At 46.0% G+C, this 13,711-nt stretch overlaps 6 protein-coding genes across 6 annotated transcripts; 2 read left to right on the top strand and 4 right to left on the bottom strand.

The window, feature by feature from the left end:
• Nucleotides 1–946: 946 nt before the first annotated feature.
• Nucleotides 947–1,225, top strand: UA08_06920 (hypothetical protein; the record flags this gene model as incomplete). Its single annotated transcript, XM_020262225.1, has 1 exon — nucleotides 947–1,225. The coding sequence occupies one exon, from the start codon at nucleotides 947–949 to the stop codon at nucleotides 1,223–1,225; it is 279 nt and encodes a 92-aa protein (XP_020117861.1).
• Nucleotides 1,226–1,406: 181 nt separating this feature from the next.
• Nucleotides 1,407–3,169, bottom strand: UA08_06919 (hypothetical protein; the record flags this gene model as incomplete). The annotated part of the gene is made up of 2 exons (XM_020262214.1): nucleotides 1,407–1,490; nucleotides 1,547–3,169. The coding sequence occupies 2 exons, from the start codon at nucleotides 3,167–3,169 to the stop codon at nucleotides 1,407–1,409; spliced, it is 1,707 nt and encodes a 568-aa protein (XP_020117862.1).
• A 1,040-nt stretch (nucleotides 3,170–4,209) lies between these two features.
• On the bottom strand, nucleotides 4,210–7,574 carry UA08_06918 (hypothetical protein; the record flags this gene model as incomplete). Its single annotated transcript, XM_020262202.1, has 6 exons — nucleotides 4,210–4,347; nucleotides 4,423–4,936; nucleotides 5,067–7,138; nucleotides 7,239–7,258; nucleotides 7,381–7,499; nucleotides 7,555–7,574. 6 exons carry the CDS (start codon nucleotides 7,572–7,574, stop codon nucleotides 4,210–4,212), a joined length of 2,883 nt encoding a protein of 960 aa, XP_020117645.1.
• Nucleotides 7,575–8,218: 644 nt separating this feature from the next.
• Nucleotides 8,219–9,187, bottom strand: UA08_06917 (hypothetical protein; the record flags this gene model as incomplete). The annotated part of the gene is made up of 1 exon (XM_020262191.1): nucleotides 8,219–9,187. One exon carries the CDS (start codon nucleotides 9,185–9,187, stop codon nucleotides 8,219–8,221), a length of 969 nt encoding a protein of 322 aa, XP_020117644.1.
• A 782-nt stretch (nucleotides 9,188–9,969) lies between these two features.
• UA08_06916 (hypothetical protein) lies at nucleotides 9,970–11,360 on the top strand (the record flags this gene model as incomplete). The annotated part of the gene is made up of 4 exons (XM_020262180.1): nucleotides 9,970–10,006; nucleotides 10,074–10,094; nucleotides 10,168–10,698; nucleotides 10,774–11,360. The coding sequence occupies 4 exons, from the start codon at nucleotides 9,970–9,972 to the stop codon at nucleotides 11,358–11,360; spliced, it is 1,176 nt and encodes a 391-aa protein (XP_020117639.1).
• A 1,868-nt stretch (nucleotides 11,361–13,228) lies between these two features.
• UA08_06915 (Catabolic 3-dehydroquinase) lies at nucleotides 13,229–13,678 on the bottom strand (the record flags this gene model as incomplete). The annotated part of the gene is made up of 1 exon (XM_020262169.1): nucleotides 13,229–13,678. The coding sequence occupies one exon, from the start codon at nucleotides 13,676–13,678 to the stop codon at nucleotides 13,229–13,231; it is 450 nt and encodes a 149-aa protein (XP_020117638.1).
• Nucleotides 13,679–13,711: the final 33 nt, after the last annotated feature.

Here is a 13,711-nt window from a genome sequence, read left to right as displayed (position 1 = left end):
ATAGAGCCGACTTGGTATCAGAGTCCTCTTCGAGCGAAGATGAGTATGAAGAAAACCGTTTTATATTCTGAATTGAATTCACAGTCGGCACCTTGGTCGTAGACGCCGCTGGTTTTTTTTTCAGTCGGGAACCAGAATGTGCGTGTTTGTCTTCCGCCATGGTCTCGGTCAAATTGGCGCAATCAATATTGTAACTCGATGCGTTCTCGCCCTAAGGTGCACTTACCGAGCGCGGCTCTGAGAGAAGGAAATTTTATTACATTGCGGCGCTCCTGCATCAGAATGACGTCGCTTAGGGTTGGGGTTGGTTTCTTTGGTCGAGACAATTATTCGCTGATTGTGTATGACAATAGCCGCTCGTCTGAAGAAGTTATACATACAGCTTGAAACGGCATTGAACGAAGATTCGTCCCGAAATAAGGGAAAGAAGCGAGCCTTGAAAGATTCCACCAGCCCTCCTAGTTCCTCAGAGCATAAAGCATCGTTTTCTTTTCTCCCAGGTTCCATCAATACACCGTACGGCAAAATCCATGCCGGAGAGGTGCAAGAACGAACAGATTGGCAAGCTGGTCGTTTGCCTGCACCGGGAGTAGAACAATCAGCCAGTGGATATTCCACGAATGATCTTTCCCGATACAAATTCGACGAAACGGGTCAAACAATGGGGGTTATAATAGTGACTCGGATTCGAACGACGATCGCAGACGCCACGCGCATTACGACAGCAGGGATGATGGTGATGTTGATGTTACAATAGCGAAGCGAGAAAAACACCGAGCTCACCCCTCTTTGCATTACACAGAAGTTTCAATCAGGCCACCTGCTATGGTTCATGAGGATAAAGAAGAGCGTTTTTCACCGGTCTATGCAACAAGCTCTGGCCCTTGCTGAAAAAGAGATGACGCACTATGTTCCACACAACATACAACGAAGACAAATGGTAAATATGGGTAGCTCGATGCCACCTGGCACGAGGCCCGGGGCTATCAGGTCTGAAACCTACGATGCCATGCTCGAATACCTTGAAGAACTTAGTGAGAAAGCTACTGAGAGCCATACAACTGCGCTTATGAGACAGCAGACAAATCCGTCTCCAGAAGATGGAGGTGGAAACGATTGGAAGCGAAAAGAACTTTCATTCATGGTACGGCAGCGTAAAGTTGCCTTCCAGTCTTCGCTCGCTGAGCATTTCATTGAGCTTGTGTTACACTCACTGATCCAGTGAACGGTGCTCAGGGGGGAAGGGGGGCGAGGGGGCGACCACTGAAATAGAATGCGTCAAACGGAATCCAATACGTAGGTATTAGTAGGTAATATAAACAGTACTATATACAGGGTTCCCATGTCATTTTAAGTCCATTTTAAGTCCATTTTTAAAGTCATAGCCATAGTTTCTAAGATATAACTTATTTCACCGAGAGGAAGTATCGTTTTTTGGTAATAGACTTCTCAACATTTTGTACTTTCCTAGCATGTACTCCATGTGGCCGCTTCGACACAGTTCACGTAAGCTTCATTAAACAAATGCCCAAGAGATGTAACTTACATATACAGCTTCAACAGGGACTGTCCAGTCATTGATGGACAGTGGGATATATTCATAGGAATACGTCCTGCGTTCGTCGTCGGTTTCGTCGGTTTCGCTTTCGGGATTTTCAGATTTGGGCATATTTTGACCACTGCTATCTTTAATGGCAAAGCATGTGGCAGTTGATATAGTACCATTGTTCTCTAGGCCAGTTTTTGGGGGAAACGATGTGAACGAGGTTGAATGAGCGCTGGGCATGTCGGGTATGTTGGAGTAGTCCGCTGATAGTGACGATAGAGAATGTGGCAAGTTAAATATCGAGTCAAGATTAGGTATGCTTGGAAGAAGGTGAGTATCTAGTGAGGGAACGAATAGGCTATTGCTATAACCGAGATCGTGGCTGCCAGTAGGGTGATTGCTGTTGGCGGAAGCGTTAACTGGGGATATGGGCGCATCAACGCCGTCAAGATATTCGTGAACCTCGGTATTCTGAGCTTCACTGTCCCGCCACCGCAAGTTATTATTGTTCCAGACACCCAGGTCCGAGAAGTCGTAGAACAACAAATTTTCTGGGGCAACATCAAGAGTAGTTTGGCAGTCTATAGAAGCGAAATCCAGGGGACTGTTTCTCCAAGTGGTTTCTTTCCCATGATCCTGCATATTTGGCAGTATAGGGTCTGTCTTCGCGAAATTACTCATACCCTGTCCTCGTCCGTTATTAGGCCTAGTTTTATTGACCTTGCTTGTGTGGCTCGGGAAGCTCTGAGGAGATCTTCCGCGCACAGTGATTGCTGAGCTTTGAGTCCGGCTAAGAATATGACTTTTTCCATCTTCCAGCGTTGCTGTTACCGTCAGACGCAGATAGAAATATTGCCACGTGCCGCGCTTCTTTGCAGTAGCATGACGGAACTGTAGTTTTTCCCAGCAGACTGGAACGGACATTGCATGATCGTGTCGAGGGGGCTCCTCACTGTGGCCATTCCCATCAAACCGAAGGTCAACTCTGGGTAGTGCTTCGGCCATTAGTGTTGTTTTCAAATTGCTTCGGCTGCTCGTAGTGTCTAGCCGAGACGATGTATTTATTCCTTTATCTTTCGGGTTGGAATGTATTACGCGCACCGGCGTTCCCTCGAGACTCTCAATGGCATCTAACTCGGCATGTAGACTAGTGATTCTAGAGATGTGTGAATCTCGCCGTTTAATTCCGTTCAGTGTGACAGGAATGGAGACTGTTCCAAAGACCTTAAACTTATTCCGACGGTAGAAGATTAAACCAATGGCATCTTTACTACCTTCAGCAACATGGTCCTTGTTGTTGATACCCACAGTTCCAGAAGGAGAGTCTTCTGAATGAGAGAATCGTCCTCTTAAGTGTGCTTGTATCTGAATGCTCGAAGACAGCGGATCTCCTACCGAATCAACCAGCAACTCGCTCTGTGGCAAGGAAAGAGGGTGGAATCTCAAGATACTCGTCTTGTCAGCCTCTCTTTCCCCGATTCGACTGTGCGAATCAAAGGAGATAACATCTGGTGGTAGTCCATTTTCATCCTGTCCAGTTCCCGGGTTGCCGTATTCAGGTGAGATTCCAGCATCCGAAGACTCATCTCCTTCGACATTATCAACGGAAAAGGGATCCGACATGCCGACTGATCTCAAAGATTATATTATCCAACCAAAATCCAAGCGTTCTTAGAAGCGACACCGCAGCACTGCATCTATCTGAGGGATGTGTGAGATCTGCCTCGATTCAAGTTGTTTCAGCTGGCTTGCGGAGCAGAGCGGAAATTGTTAGTGAGCAGGTTAGCGTGGAATAGCATGCCTGTAGATAAGACAAAATGGGGTTGGTTACATCCGGCTTTTATTAGACTCAGCTCTTTGGTAGCATTATCCACTTTTGACCTTGAAGGATTATTTCCACAGAGTACTAGACTGTCCACTCAGCTCTGTCTCCAGCCTAAGCCACCCCACAGATACCACAATCTAATATCTATCAATGACCCATCCCCGCCTTTTCCTTCTGAACCGAAGAGCGGAGAGTTTAAGATAAACGTCGCTTCTGCTAACCACTCTGGAAAATTATCGTCCATAGTAGGTTACTTGGTATTTATATAGTCTACTCTTGCCAAGGGATTCGTCTTGAGGTAATACATATACTAATAACTAAAGAGTCGCCGTATGTCAAGATTTCCAAAGACTAAATGTTTTGTTTCGTATCCAAATCATTTTAAATCGAACTTCTGCTTATATCGACCAAGTCGCGTGGTACGGGTGAGAAATTAGTACATGCTCAATTTCAATATCTCTTTTACGTTTCAGTTAATCGTGGGATGTCTTGCTATTGCGGCGTGCAAAACAGTACTCACACCAATCTTGCTCCCCAGCAACGCTGTCTTCATGGCGCACAGGAGAATGTATGCTTGTGAGGTAACATGTGATGTTGAATAAGATTATTTAAAGTTGGATCTCGATCCCGTCCATAGACAATGACGACGTTGCGGCTCAAGTGAGTCTTCCCGGATTGGAAATAAGAGCAAAGCTGCCTTAGCATGGTGCAGTATTACCAACGGTCAGATTGATTGCTCTTTTTCTTTGCTCGGAGATAATGTCGAAACATACACATATCGCATATCACATGACATGTGTGAACAAGAATGGTTATGCCTTCTTGTCAATGGCCGCTCTCAAGCAGCGACTGAGCCCATGAGGGTTGGAGGCTGATTCTCCACTGGCAATGTCGCCTTTTTGCTGATACTAAGAAATTCTGACGTCTTCTGGAAACCTAGATTTACCAACATCGGGGGAAACACAGGATCTCCGACCTAGAGATAATTTGATGTCAGTATGCCCAGACTTGGGGGAGATGGCATCTTGAGAAATGGTTTGTTTGGTCTTACTATAAATGTTTGTGCGCTGACAAATCCCATTTCAATCAAAATGAGAATGGACTTGGAGATTAGCCCCTCCACTATTGGGACGCCTTCGGCACCACGAATCGCTACGACGCCAACCAGGCCGCCGGTTTTCCTATCCTCGGTGGGGAAATATTTGTTCATCTTCGAAGAACCGTGATATAATATAATCGATCCTACTATCTTCCCCTTGCCTCCACCGCTATCCGTGTTTCTTGTCTCTCTGGCCAGGAGAAGCTTGCAACCTTGAGAATCGGCCTGGGCGATGCGATATAGCTCTGATAACACGACGGGATGCCGCAGTGATGAATTACCAGCCCCGTAACAAGTTTGAACAAGAAGATGATGATCTAGCTCTTCCTTGTCTTCTGGTTGAACTGAATCGTACTGATAGCTATTATTCGAAGCAATCTTCTCGGGTAGAATTGTTCGATGCCAGTCGTTTGAAAGGCGGATCACATAAAACTCGTGATGGTTCCAATTACCCACATCCCAGCCTCTGTTATGGTGGTTAAAATCGTGGAATTAGCAAGCTGATTCTAAGATATCCACGGTTCTTATCGGAAGAAGCGAGAAATACACGGGCAGATTTTTTGAAAGCAGGTAACAAATCTTGGGGAATAACGCACCTGTTTTTAACCCAGCTTCGAAGACCAAGTTGATGAGTACTCAGTCTGTTCGGTACCCCGGCAAATATAACTGGAATTTCTGATCCAAACTGCACTGCTTCAATTCCAGGACGTTGCTCTAGGTAGCGCAAAGCGTGTTGGTGCAGTGAGAATCCGATACCTTTACTCCTGTGACTTGTGGACACAACGATAGCCGCAATGATGCCGCGAGAAAGGCTTTCGCTATAGTAAGTTGCACAGAATCCGTACACTTTCTGAATACTACTGTTACGTACGACAAAATGCTGCGTTTCAAACAGTGGTTTGTAACTAGCTTTGTAGTAAGGTGCTTCGAAACAGTACGAGGGATACTGAGCTTCGGGATCGCTGAAAGTATTTGAGGCTGCCATGCGAACTTGATCAAAGAGGTCCTGTAATGCGAATGTGTCTCGTTCTGGCTGGAATCTCTCAACCAGCCAAGGTTGTCTTTGAACTGCTGCACGGGGGAGTGTCTGTCGTGCTGTAGGAGGTAGGCCAGACGGCTTTAAATTCCCAAAGAGAATACGCACCAGTGTATTAAGCGGAGGTGCCGTCAAATCGTAGGTGCAAATATACGTTGAGACTTGTCGGTCATTCATGAAGTCATAAGGTGAGCTCACCGCGACCACGATACAAGCCTTACAAGGCTTATCAGGCGAACTCGAAGCGACCGATGATGCTGAGGACTGGGCATTATTGCTTTGGCAGAGACTCACTATATATTTTGTAAAGCCGTATTGGTATACATTTCGCACTCCATCGGCTGTAAGAAGAATCACAGCCGATGCCTCTGAAACAAGCCGTTCGTGAAGGGGGCTAATACCACTTGCGGTATATGAGGTGTGGACTACCTTGCCACGCCACCTCTTTGCAAGTGCAACACCCAATTCTTGAAATGTACCCTCGCCCTCTAGATAGTTTTTGTCACGATGATTGATATGCCTGGCAATGTTGACTTGCCTGGAAGGGGTTGAAGGAGAGGAAGAATGCTGTGAGCTCTTCTCGTCGTTCGGCAGATGTCCGAATGGTTCCACTAACGGCGTCAAAAGCAACAGTACGTCGTTTGGTGCGCTATGTTTTGATAAAGGGATGCAATGGTGGACGTCTCGCACCAAGGTAATCGAAGCGTTGTATGCCGATTTAGACAAGGCCTTATGTGCTGGTTTCATGATGTCCAGCGCAGACAGACCGCCCGGATTCCAAGCTCGTTCCCAGGATAATCGCCGTCGTTTCATCTTACGTACGCGACCAGCTGCCGCTTCAATGTGGTCTTTTGATAGTAATCCAGACACAATGGCTGCCTTAATTCCACGGATGGCTTCGACCTGGTTGGAATGACTCTGGCATAACATTATCACATCGCATCCGGCACTGATTGCCATGGCTGCAGCTTGGCTGACCCCAACACCTTCGTATAAAGCTTCGATTTCCAAACAATCCGAGAGAATCACTCCCCCAAAGCCCATTCTGCGTCGTAGCAGGGTTGTGACAACGGCATAAGATAGGCATGAGTACGGCACTTGAGCATCTTTCACATCCGGCATTCCACAAGCACCAACCAATACTGAATCGGCCCCGTTGTCAATAGCCGCTTGGAATGGTATCAATGATGTTGAAAGCAGCTGGTCAAAAGTACCAGACACATTTGGTATATCCGCTGGTGACCCCAGGAAGTCGAGATTCCCGAAACCTGGGAAATGCTTGATGCATGTCAAAATACCGCCTTCTTGGTACCCAAGCATTGACTCCAAAGCGTGCTCGGCTACAATCTCGGGGTATTCACCAAAGCAGCGAACCCCCATTGGCTGTGGCTTTGTATCCGAATGTACGTCAAAGACGGGACCCACGAGCCAGTTTACTCCAATACAAGCAAGTTCTTTCGCTGCAGCGCGAGATACAGAACGCGTCAAATCCCGCGATCGGCATGCAGCCAGGCCCATTGCCGATGGAAATTGATGAAAGTAGTCAGGATCGAAGATTGAATTGACGCCTCCATTTTCTTGGTCGAGACTGATGAGCAATGGTTCACTGTATCCGGCGTCATACGCTACTTTCTGGAGCGAAGTAATAAGCTTTTTGAGGGGGGTTAAGACATTAGATTACATCATCACTAAAGAACGCTCATCTAAGGGCATACGGATGTTGCATCTTTACCTCTATAGCCTGGGGAGCACCTAGTCCACAAGTAAACGGCTTAGTATCATGCTAGAGGAGATGTCACTTTGTAGTGTTTCACGGAGGGAAAGACACGTGCCATGCTAAGTGCGTGGTTTACGTTGATGATGGGACGGCCTACTCTTGAGGTTTTTGGCTTGAAGGCAAACTGCGCCGACCCGATAATCTTCAATCAAAGACTTCACCTGCGGCGTGACCGTCGTGCCCTCAAATCCCATAGAAAGGAGGGAGCCGATCTGACTATAATGTGCTTGTTAGATTAAGGATCAAGTAAACATACAAAGGCACAACTTACCTGTCAAGAGAATCTAACATAATTAATATTGTACGAAGCCAAACTTCGTATGGATTCTCGGCCGCTGCATGTTCAAGTAATCAATAAACCAGACCTGGTGCCATGAGAAACTATTAAACCGATGGTAAGTACACTTTAGACGTAAAAAACCGTATGTCGTGGACAGTTCTGACTATCCAAGTCGCGGTATGGAGTAGTCTCTGGTAAATTACCTAGCCATGAGAGCTCGATGATTAGCTAGCATTGACAGAGAGAGCTTATGTATCGTAGAGGCTTGCCACTCCACCTCTCAACAAACCACCATCCACGATATAGTCAATAATGAAATATTGACCAATCATTACTATCGAGATTTGATGGGCTGGGCCCAGGGAACGAGCAGGGCTATGGAGGAAAGGCAGACGAAGAAAAGAAAGTAAGGGAAAGAAGGAAAAGTAAAAAATCAGGGGGCAAAAAGTGCAACGTTACATAGAATGAAGTTACGCCCGCTCACATTGCCACGTGAGTGCCCGAGCCCTAACCCGATTCAGTAATGGTAAATGAAAAATCTCTGTATATTCGTTGCATCTAACTGCTCGGATTGTGACTGATAGTCACAAAATGCATATGGACCAACTAATCGTATCCAAGCGTACGTACTTGGTAACCTAGGTGCTGGATTTATTTATCCTTCAAGCGAATATCCAACATTCTCACCCCTTCCCAGGCTTATCAGGTTTGTCCGCATTTTCTCGGCTCTCTCGCCGGCGCCCAGAGAAGCATCTTCCCGATCAATCCAGAATCCGATTCCATGTTGTAGGACTGCTGTTGCTCTCACTTTGTTATCAGCCTTGCTATTGTCTTTCAGGCCTAGACTACCATGCAGCGTGAGGCGCGTTTCCTCTCCTCCCTCAACTTTGGGTTGATAAATGCCGCGGTGCAAGATGTTGCTATCGTAAAACACTGCATCACCAGGTTCTAGTTTGACAACCAGCTGGTTTGGTAGGACAGCCTCGTAAGGATCGGCAGCGCGTTCGATCTCAGTGCGCACCCGACGATGAGAACCGGGCACAACAATAAGTGAGGCGTCGGGACATAGTGCCAAGTTATACTGCGCGTGCGACTGTTTGCCCTCTGGACTTTTTTGCTGGAGAAGTTCAAGTTCACGTTCTGGCGTGACTGTTTCCTGGATATCATCCCGGTGCCAACGCAATTCAAAGGCTTTATTTTCCGGTGCGACCAGAAGATTGAATAATTCCATCACCAGTTTTTCCTCTTTAGAGCAATCGGAACCAGAGATTCCGAGTAATTCCTCCGCGACTCCCAAAATCTTAGGCGAAAAGTAGGTCTTGATGAATTTATCCCGGTAGGGCATCTCCGGATGCATCAGATGCTGAACTCCCCAGATTCCACCCTCGGATGACGGTGGTGGAGTGTTTGGCCAAGGTGGAAATTGTTTTGGTACCGAGCGCAGGTATGGCCATTTGGCGTTTCGTGTCATTAAAGTGATTTCAGTTGCAGCATCACGCAGAGTTGCCACTTCTGACGGGGAGAGAAGTGATCGCACAACTACGAAGCCATCGCGCTGAAGAGCTTCAAGATAGTTTTTGGGAACACTATCTGTTGTAGTTGTCGCGGTGGTTGTAGTCGACATGCTTCACTGTCTGTTGTTCAAACAAGTAGGTTGATTGCGTCTCTGATCGGAAATACGTGAAACAGATGTAGAATTTGTTTGCTTACCAAACGTAATTCTAATATTTCAAAAGAGTGAGACAGCTGTCATCTATATATAAACAATCGAAGAAATATAACGCGTCGGAAGAAAGGAAGTAGCTTACTTCTTACTGAATATTATTATTCCGCAAAACACGAAGCAACAACAGAAACCAGTATCACGCTGGCACGATGTCTTATGATGTGATCCACATAACTCTGTCATCGTAGCAATATGAAATGAGGTTGAGTAAATAACGAAGTTCACGGGCGAAAACAACTTAAAATTATGTAACGTGACATTATTCATCGAGAGAAACCGTTTTATCCGGATACCATCTATGATAGCGATGCAACAAATTCGAGCCTTTCTGCGTAGATAACATTGCAACATTGCAAGTTCCACGTAAACTAGGAAATATGCTCTTTGCCTCTCCGGGAACACAGAAATTTGGGGAATGAACCGCCAATGTCTTATTGTGCGACATTGGTACTTCAGTTCTTTCTTAAACGTCCAAAAGTGCTCCTTGCGCACAACAGCTATGAGCAAAAGGAAAATTTGCATACTAGGTATCTTCTATCACATTGCACCCCCTCCCCCCTGTTCTTTTAATAGTCCTATGGTTGACTGGTGATCGAAGGATATCTGAGAGAATCAGAAATTTACTAGACACGGCGGCAAAACGAATAGAAAATCAATACAAACAGTCCAACATTATCTAAATGGATAGTCCATTTATTCTACGATGGGGCATTATGGGTAAGGTATCCTAAGCGTGATAGTACTCATCACATCATAGGGGCTGAAATTTGAGCACGAACTTTAGGCACCGGCAACATAGCGAAGAGTACGTCTCATTTTGAACCCAATATTGGCATGAGGCCAATTCTATTCTCCCCATCACTCACACATACAGTTAGCCTTTACCAAAGACCTACTGTTAAGTCAGAAGTGGCAAAGTGATAGAACCATCAGCCATGTCGTCACAGCGGTAGCGTCGTCCTCATCGATGGAAAAAACGCGACATTTTGTCAATGAGTTGAGGTTATCGTCTGCTTGTACCAACTATGACTCCTACAAATTCATGGTCGCCGACCCAAAGGTGGATGTGGTCTATGTTGCAACACCGCATTCCCATCATTTCCAGCATGTTATGCTGGCTCTCGAGTCTGGGAAACACGTCTTGTGCGAGAAGCCATTGACGGTGAATGCCTACCAAGCAAGAACCTTGTGTGAGGAAGCAAGAAAAAGAAATCTCTTTCTGATGGAAGCTATGTGGACTCGTTTCCTACCGATCACGTCTGATGTACTCGAAAAGATTCGGCGGGGTCAAATCGGCGAGGTTCTACGCGTAGTGGTAGACACAAGCTTTGGAGACGATGTCGAGAAAACCTGGGGCACACAGCATCGAATGCTCAACAGAGACCTAGCTGGTGGAGCGTTACTTGATTGTGAGTCCGATACATCAGACTTATTTCTTAGCTTATTCTAGCATACAGGGTGCAATTGATAATGATTTCATGTAGTGGGGATTTATAGTCTTACCTGGATATTTCTATGTCTTTATCACGCTCTTCCCGAATCATTGCGCCAGGCTCCATCCGGAATTGCAGCTCAGATGACTCTAAACCATCTCACTGGTGCAGATGAGGCTTCTTCTATTCTACTCACATTTCCTACCTCTGCCCCAAACGACGTACCGGAGTGGAAGTCCCAAGCTGTCGCTCTCACCAATCTCCGAGTTTCAACTGATCCGGATGGTAAGAATAGCGCCGGCCCAGCAATCCGTATACAGGGGACAAAGGGTGAAATCCAACTGGATGGACCGTCTTTCCGGCCCGAGAGATATCGTGTCATTTCACGTTGCGATGGTGCTGAAGGCCAAGACATTGAATCCGTGAAAGTGGTGGATTACCCGGTTCCGTCTGAGGCAAAGGGCATGTACTGGGAGGCTGATGAGGTTGGTCGATGTCTACGTGATGGTAAAATCCAGAGTCAATCTTTACCATGGGAGGAAATCATTGCAGTCTTGGAAGTTATGGACGAGGCCCGAAGACAAGGTGGGCTTATTTACCCTGAAGCTATCGAGAATGCATCTTACTCGAGTTATTAGTTTACACCAAAGACATTGGTATATGGCCAAGCGTAATGAAAGATGGCAAAAATAATATTGGCATGATGTATATTGTGTGTGAGGCTTCTAAAGCTCCTCCTAGCTTAGGGATCGAGCGTCGTCTCCAAGGGTCGAAATATCAAAAATATCGTCGAATTAGCTGCGGTTGAGCATCTCTTTCACTGTGTCCTCAAGCCCTACCATACCGATTGTAGCCCAAGCCACAACCCCAATGGGGAAGCACACCGCAAAATAGGACCTTGAGGCCAGAAGTTACAAGAATATGTTTGAATGTGGAGAATATAATCGAAGATGTCGGGCGCGTGTATCGTTCTTCATCAATTGCATTCCCACACGGAGGACCTAACCAGTGTAATCAATGATTATGACTCGCAGCTATTAGCTCACCTCGAATGACTGATTCTAGCAACTGAGCGCACCGCCAATGGTTGAAGCCAGGACCTTTTCGTCCTTATTCTTCCCATTTATAGATCGAATGTTTTTTTCGGAAAAACGAGATACCTGTTCTAGACGAACAGCCGGTAACTTGTCGCAATGTAACGCCGTTGACTTCCTGGTTCACATCCCAAATCCCTTTTTCCCGAAGAATCTAGACTCTCCCCCATGTTTTCTGGAACTTTGACCCCTTCGGCACCGAATTTTATAGCATGGCATTTCAGACTGAAGATAGAGAAGCCGACATTTGAATCAAAAGCATCATTAAAAGCATCAAGGAAACGTTTATGGTGAGATCAAAACGCCGGGTCCAACTGACCATCATCATCTACGTGCTAGCACAAATGTCCGAAGCAAGCGTAATTGCCAACTATTTGCGGACAATTTTTGGCTTGATAGGGATTACAAGCTCAGATGTCAAGGTATACTCAGCAGCCCTCTACACTGTCACTAAGTTGATTTGCTGTGTGGTTGCATCGTTATTTGTCATAGACATCGCTAGACGACGAAAATCTCTCCGCATAGAAAGAGTATGAGCAAAAGTTCAACCCAAGAGGTATTGAATTTTATTTACATACCTGGGTACAGTCATTCTGCTGGGCAATACGTCTGTGCAGCTTACCTTATCTCTACCTCTTCGGTGCAGAGCTCTGGCCTAGCAAGATTCGCTCATTTGGCGGGGAATAGTCGCAAGGCTTTCACTAGCTATTTCACTTCGATATCCCCAAAGCGACACCTTCAACTCTTATCAATCTCCATCAATGGGGAGAGTTTGATTTACTAAATGGATTCTGCGTGTTGGCACTTCTCTGCACCTATTTAATGGTTCCCGAAATTGCCGGAAGGAGCCTTCAAGAGATCAGCCGAATTTTTGGGCGCCACATTATTTCTTCTAGCTCGACCACTCGGCCCTCCTGAGTATGGAGAGAGAGCTGGGTGGACTACCCCATGTAAAAATTCTTGTTGTCAGTATTGTTCTAACTCTCGATTCTAGAACTGCTGAACTGAGTGACTTAAAGATAGACGAGAAATGGTTTGAGAAGGTGTAAGGATGCTCCGCTTATCTCTTAACGACTTCAAATTTGGGTACTAGCATGAAACCATGACATGCATCAAATAACTTAACTCTACCTGTTAGGTACTGCGACTCTATATTCATTTACATATATGGCGCCTAGGTAGTGAAAACCATACTATCCTCACACAGGTCAGTAACCTCACTAAATGAAAAGTTCGTGATTGGAGAAAGTATTTTATCGATCATTGTTCACCATCAAATAATGTCATCACGTTGTAATTATTACAAGAATCGCTCCCCCGAAAAGAATCCTAAACTTGAGAACAAAATCCTCCATCGAATGAACATTCGTATACTGGACGTCTGATAGCAGCTGAACATAATGTCTCGCTGCTTAGGCAGTGGTTTTTGGGATCACCTTCCGCACAGCGAACTGAATGGCAGCCTCATATCCAAAAGTTCCCAAGCCTACGATGCACGCAGCGGCCTTATCTGAGAAATAGCTATGGTGCCGCCATTGCTCTCTTGCATGAACGTTGCTGAGATGAACCTCGATAAAGGGTATGGATACGCTGAGTAGTGCATCGCGGATGGCAACACTGGTGTGAGTATAGCCTGCTGGGTTGATCACAATCACGTCCGCTTTATTTCGTGCCTCGTGGATCCGGTCAATCAAATGGCCCTCATGATTGCTTTGAAATGTTTCAATGCTAACATTATGCCGGCTTCCTAGCTCGCGACATGTATTTTCAACATCCTGTAGTGTTTCTGATCCGTAGATATGTGGTTCTCGAAGCCCGAGGAGATTCAAGTTGGGGCCGTTGAGGATTAGGATGGAGGGCATGGTGCTTTCGAGGGAAAAACGTTCTTCTTTTTT

Source organism: Talaromyces atroroseus, assembly GCF_001907595.1.
Source record: "Talaromyces atroroseus strain IBT 11181 chromosome Unknown scaffold_10, whole genome shotgun sequence".
In the NCBI taxonomy this organism is placed as follows: Eukaryota; Fungi; Ascomycota; class Eurotiomycetes; order Eurotiales; family Trichocomaceae; genus Talaromyces; species Talaromyces atroroseus.
This window is presented reverse-complemented; position numbering and strand designations above follow the sequence as displayed.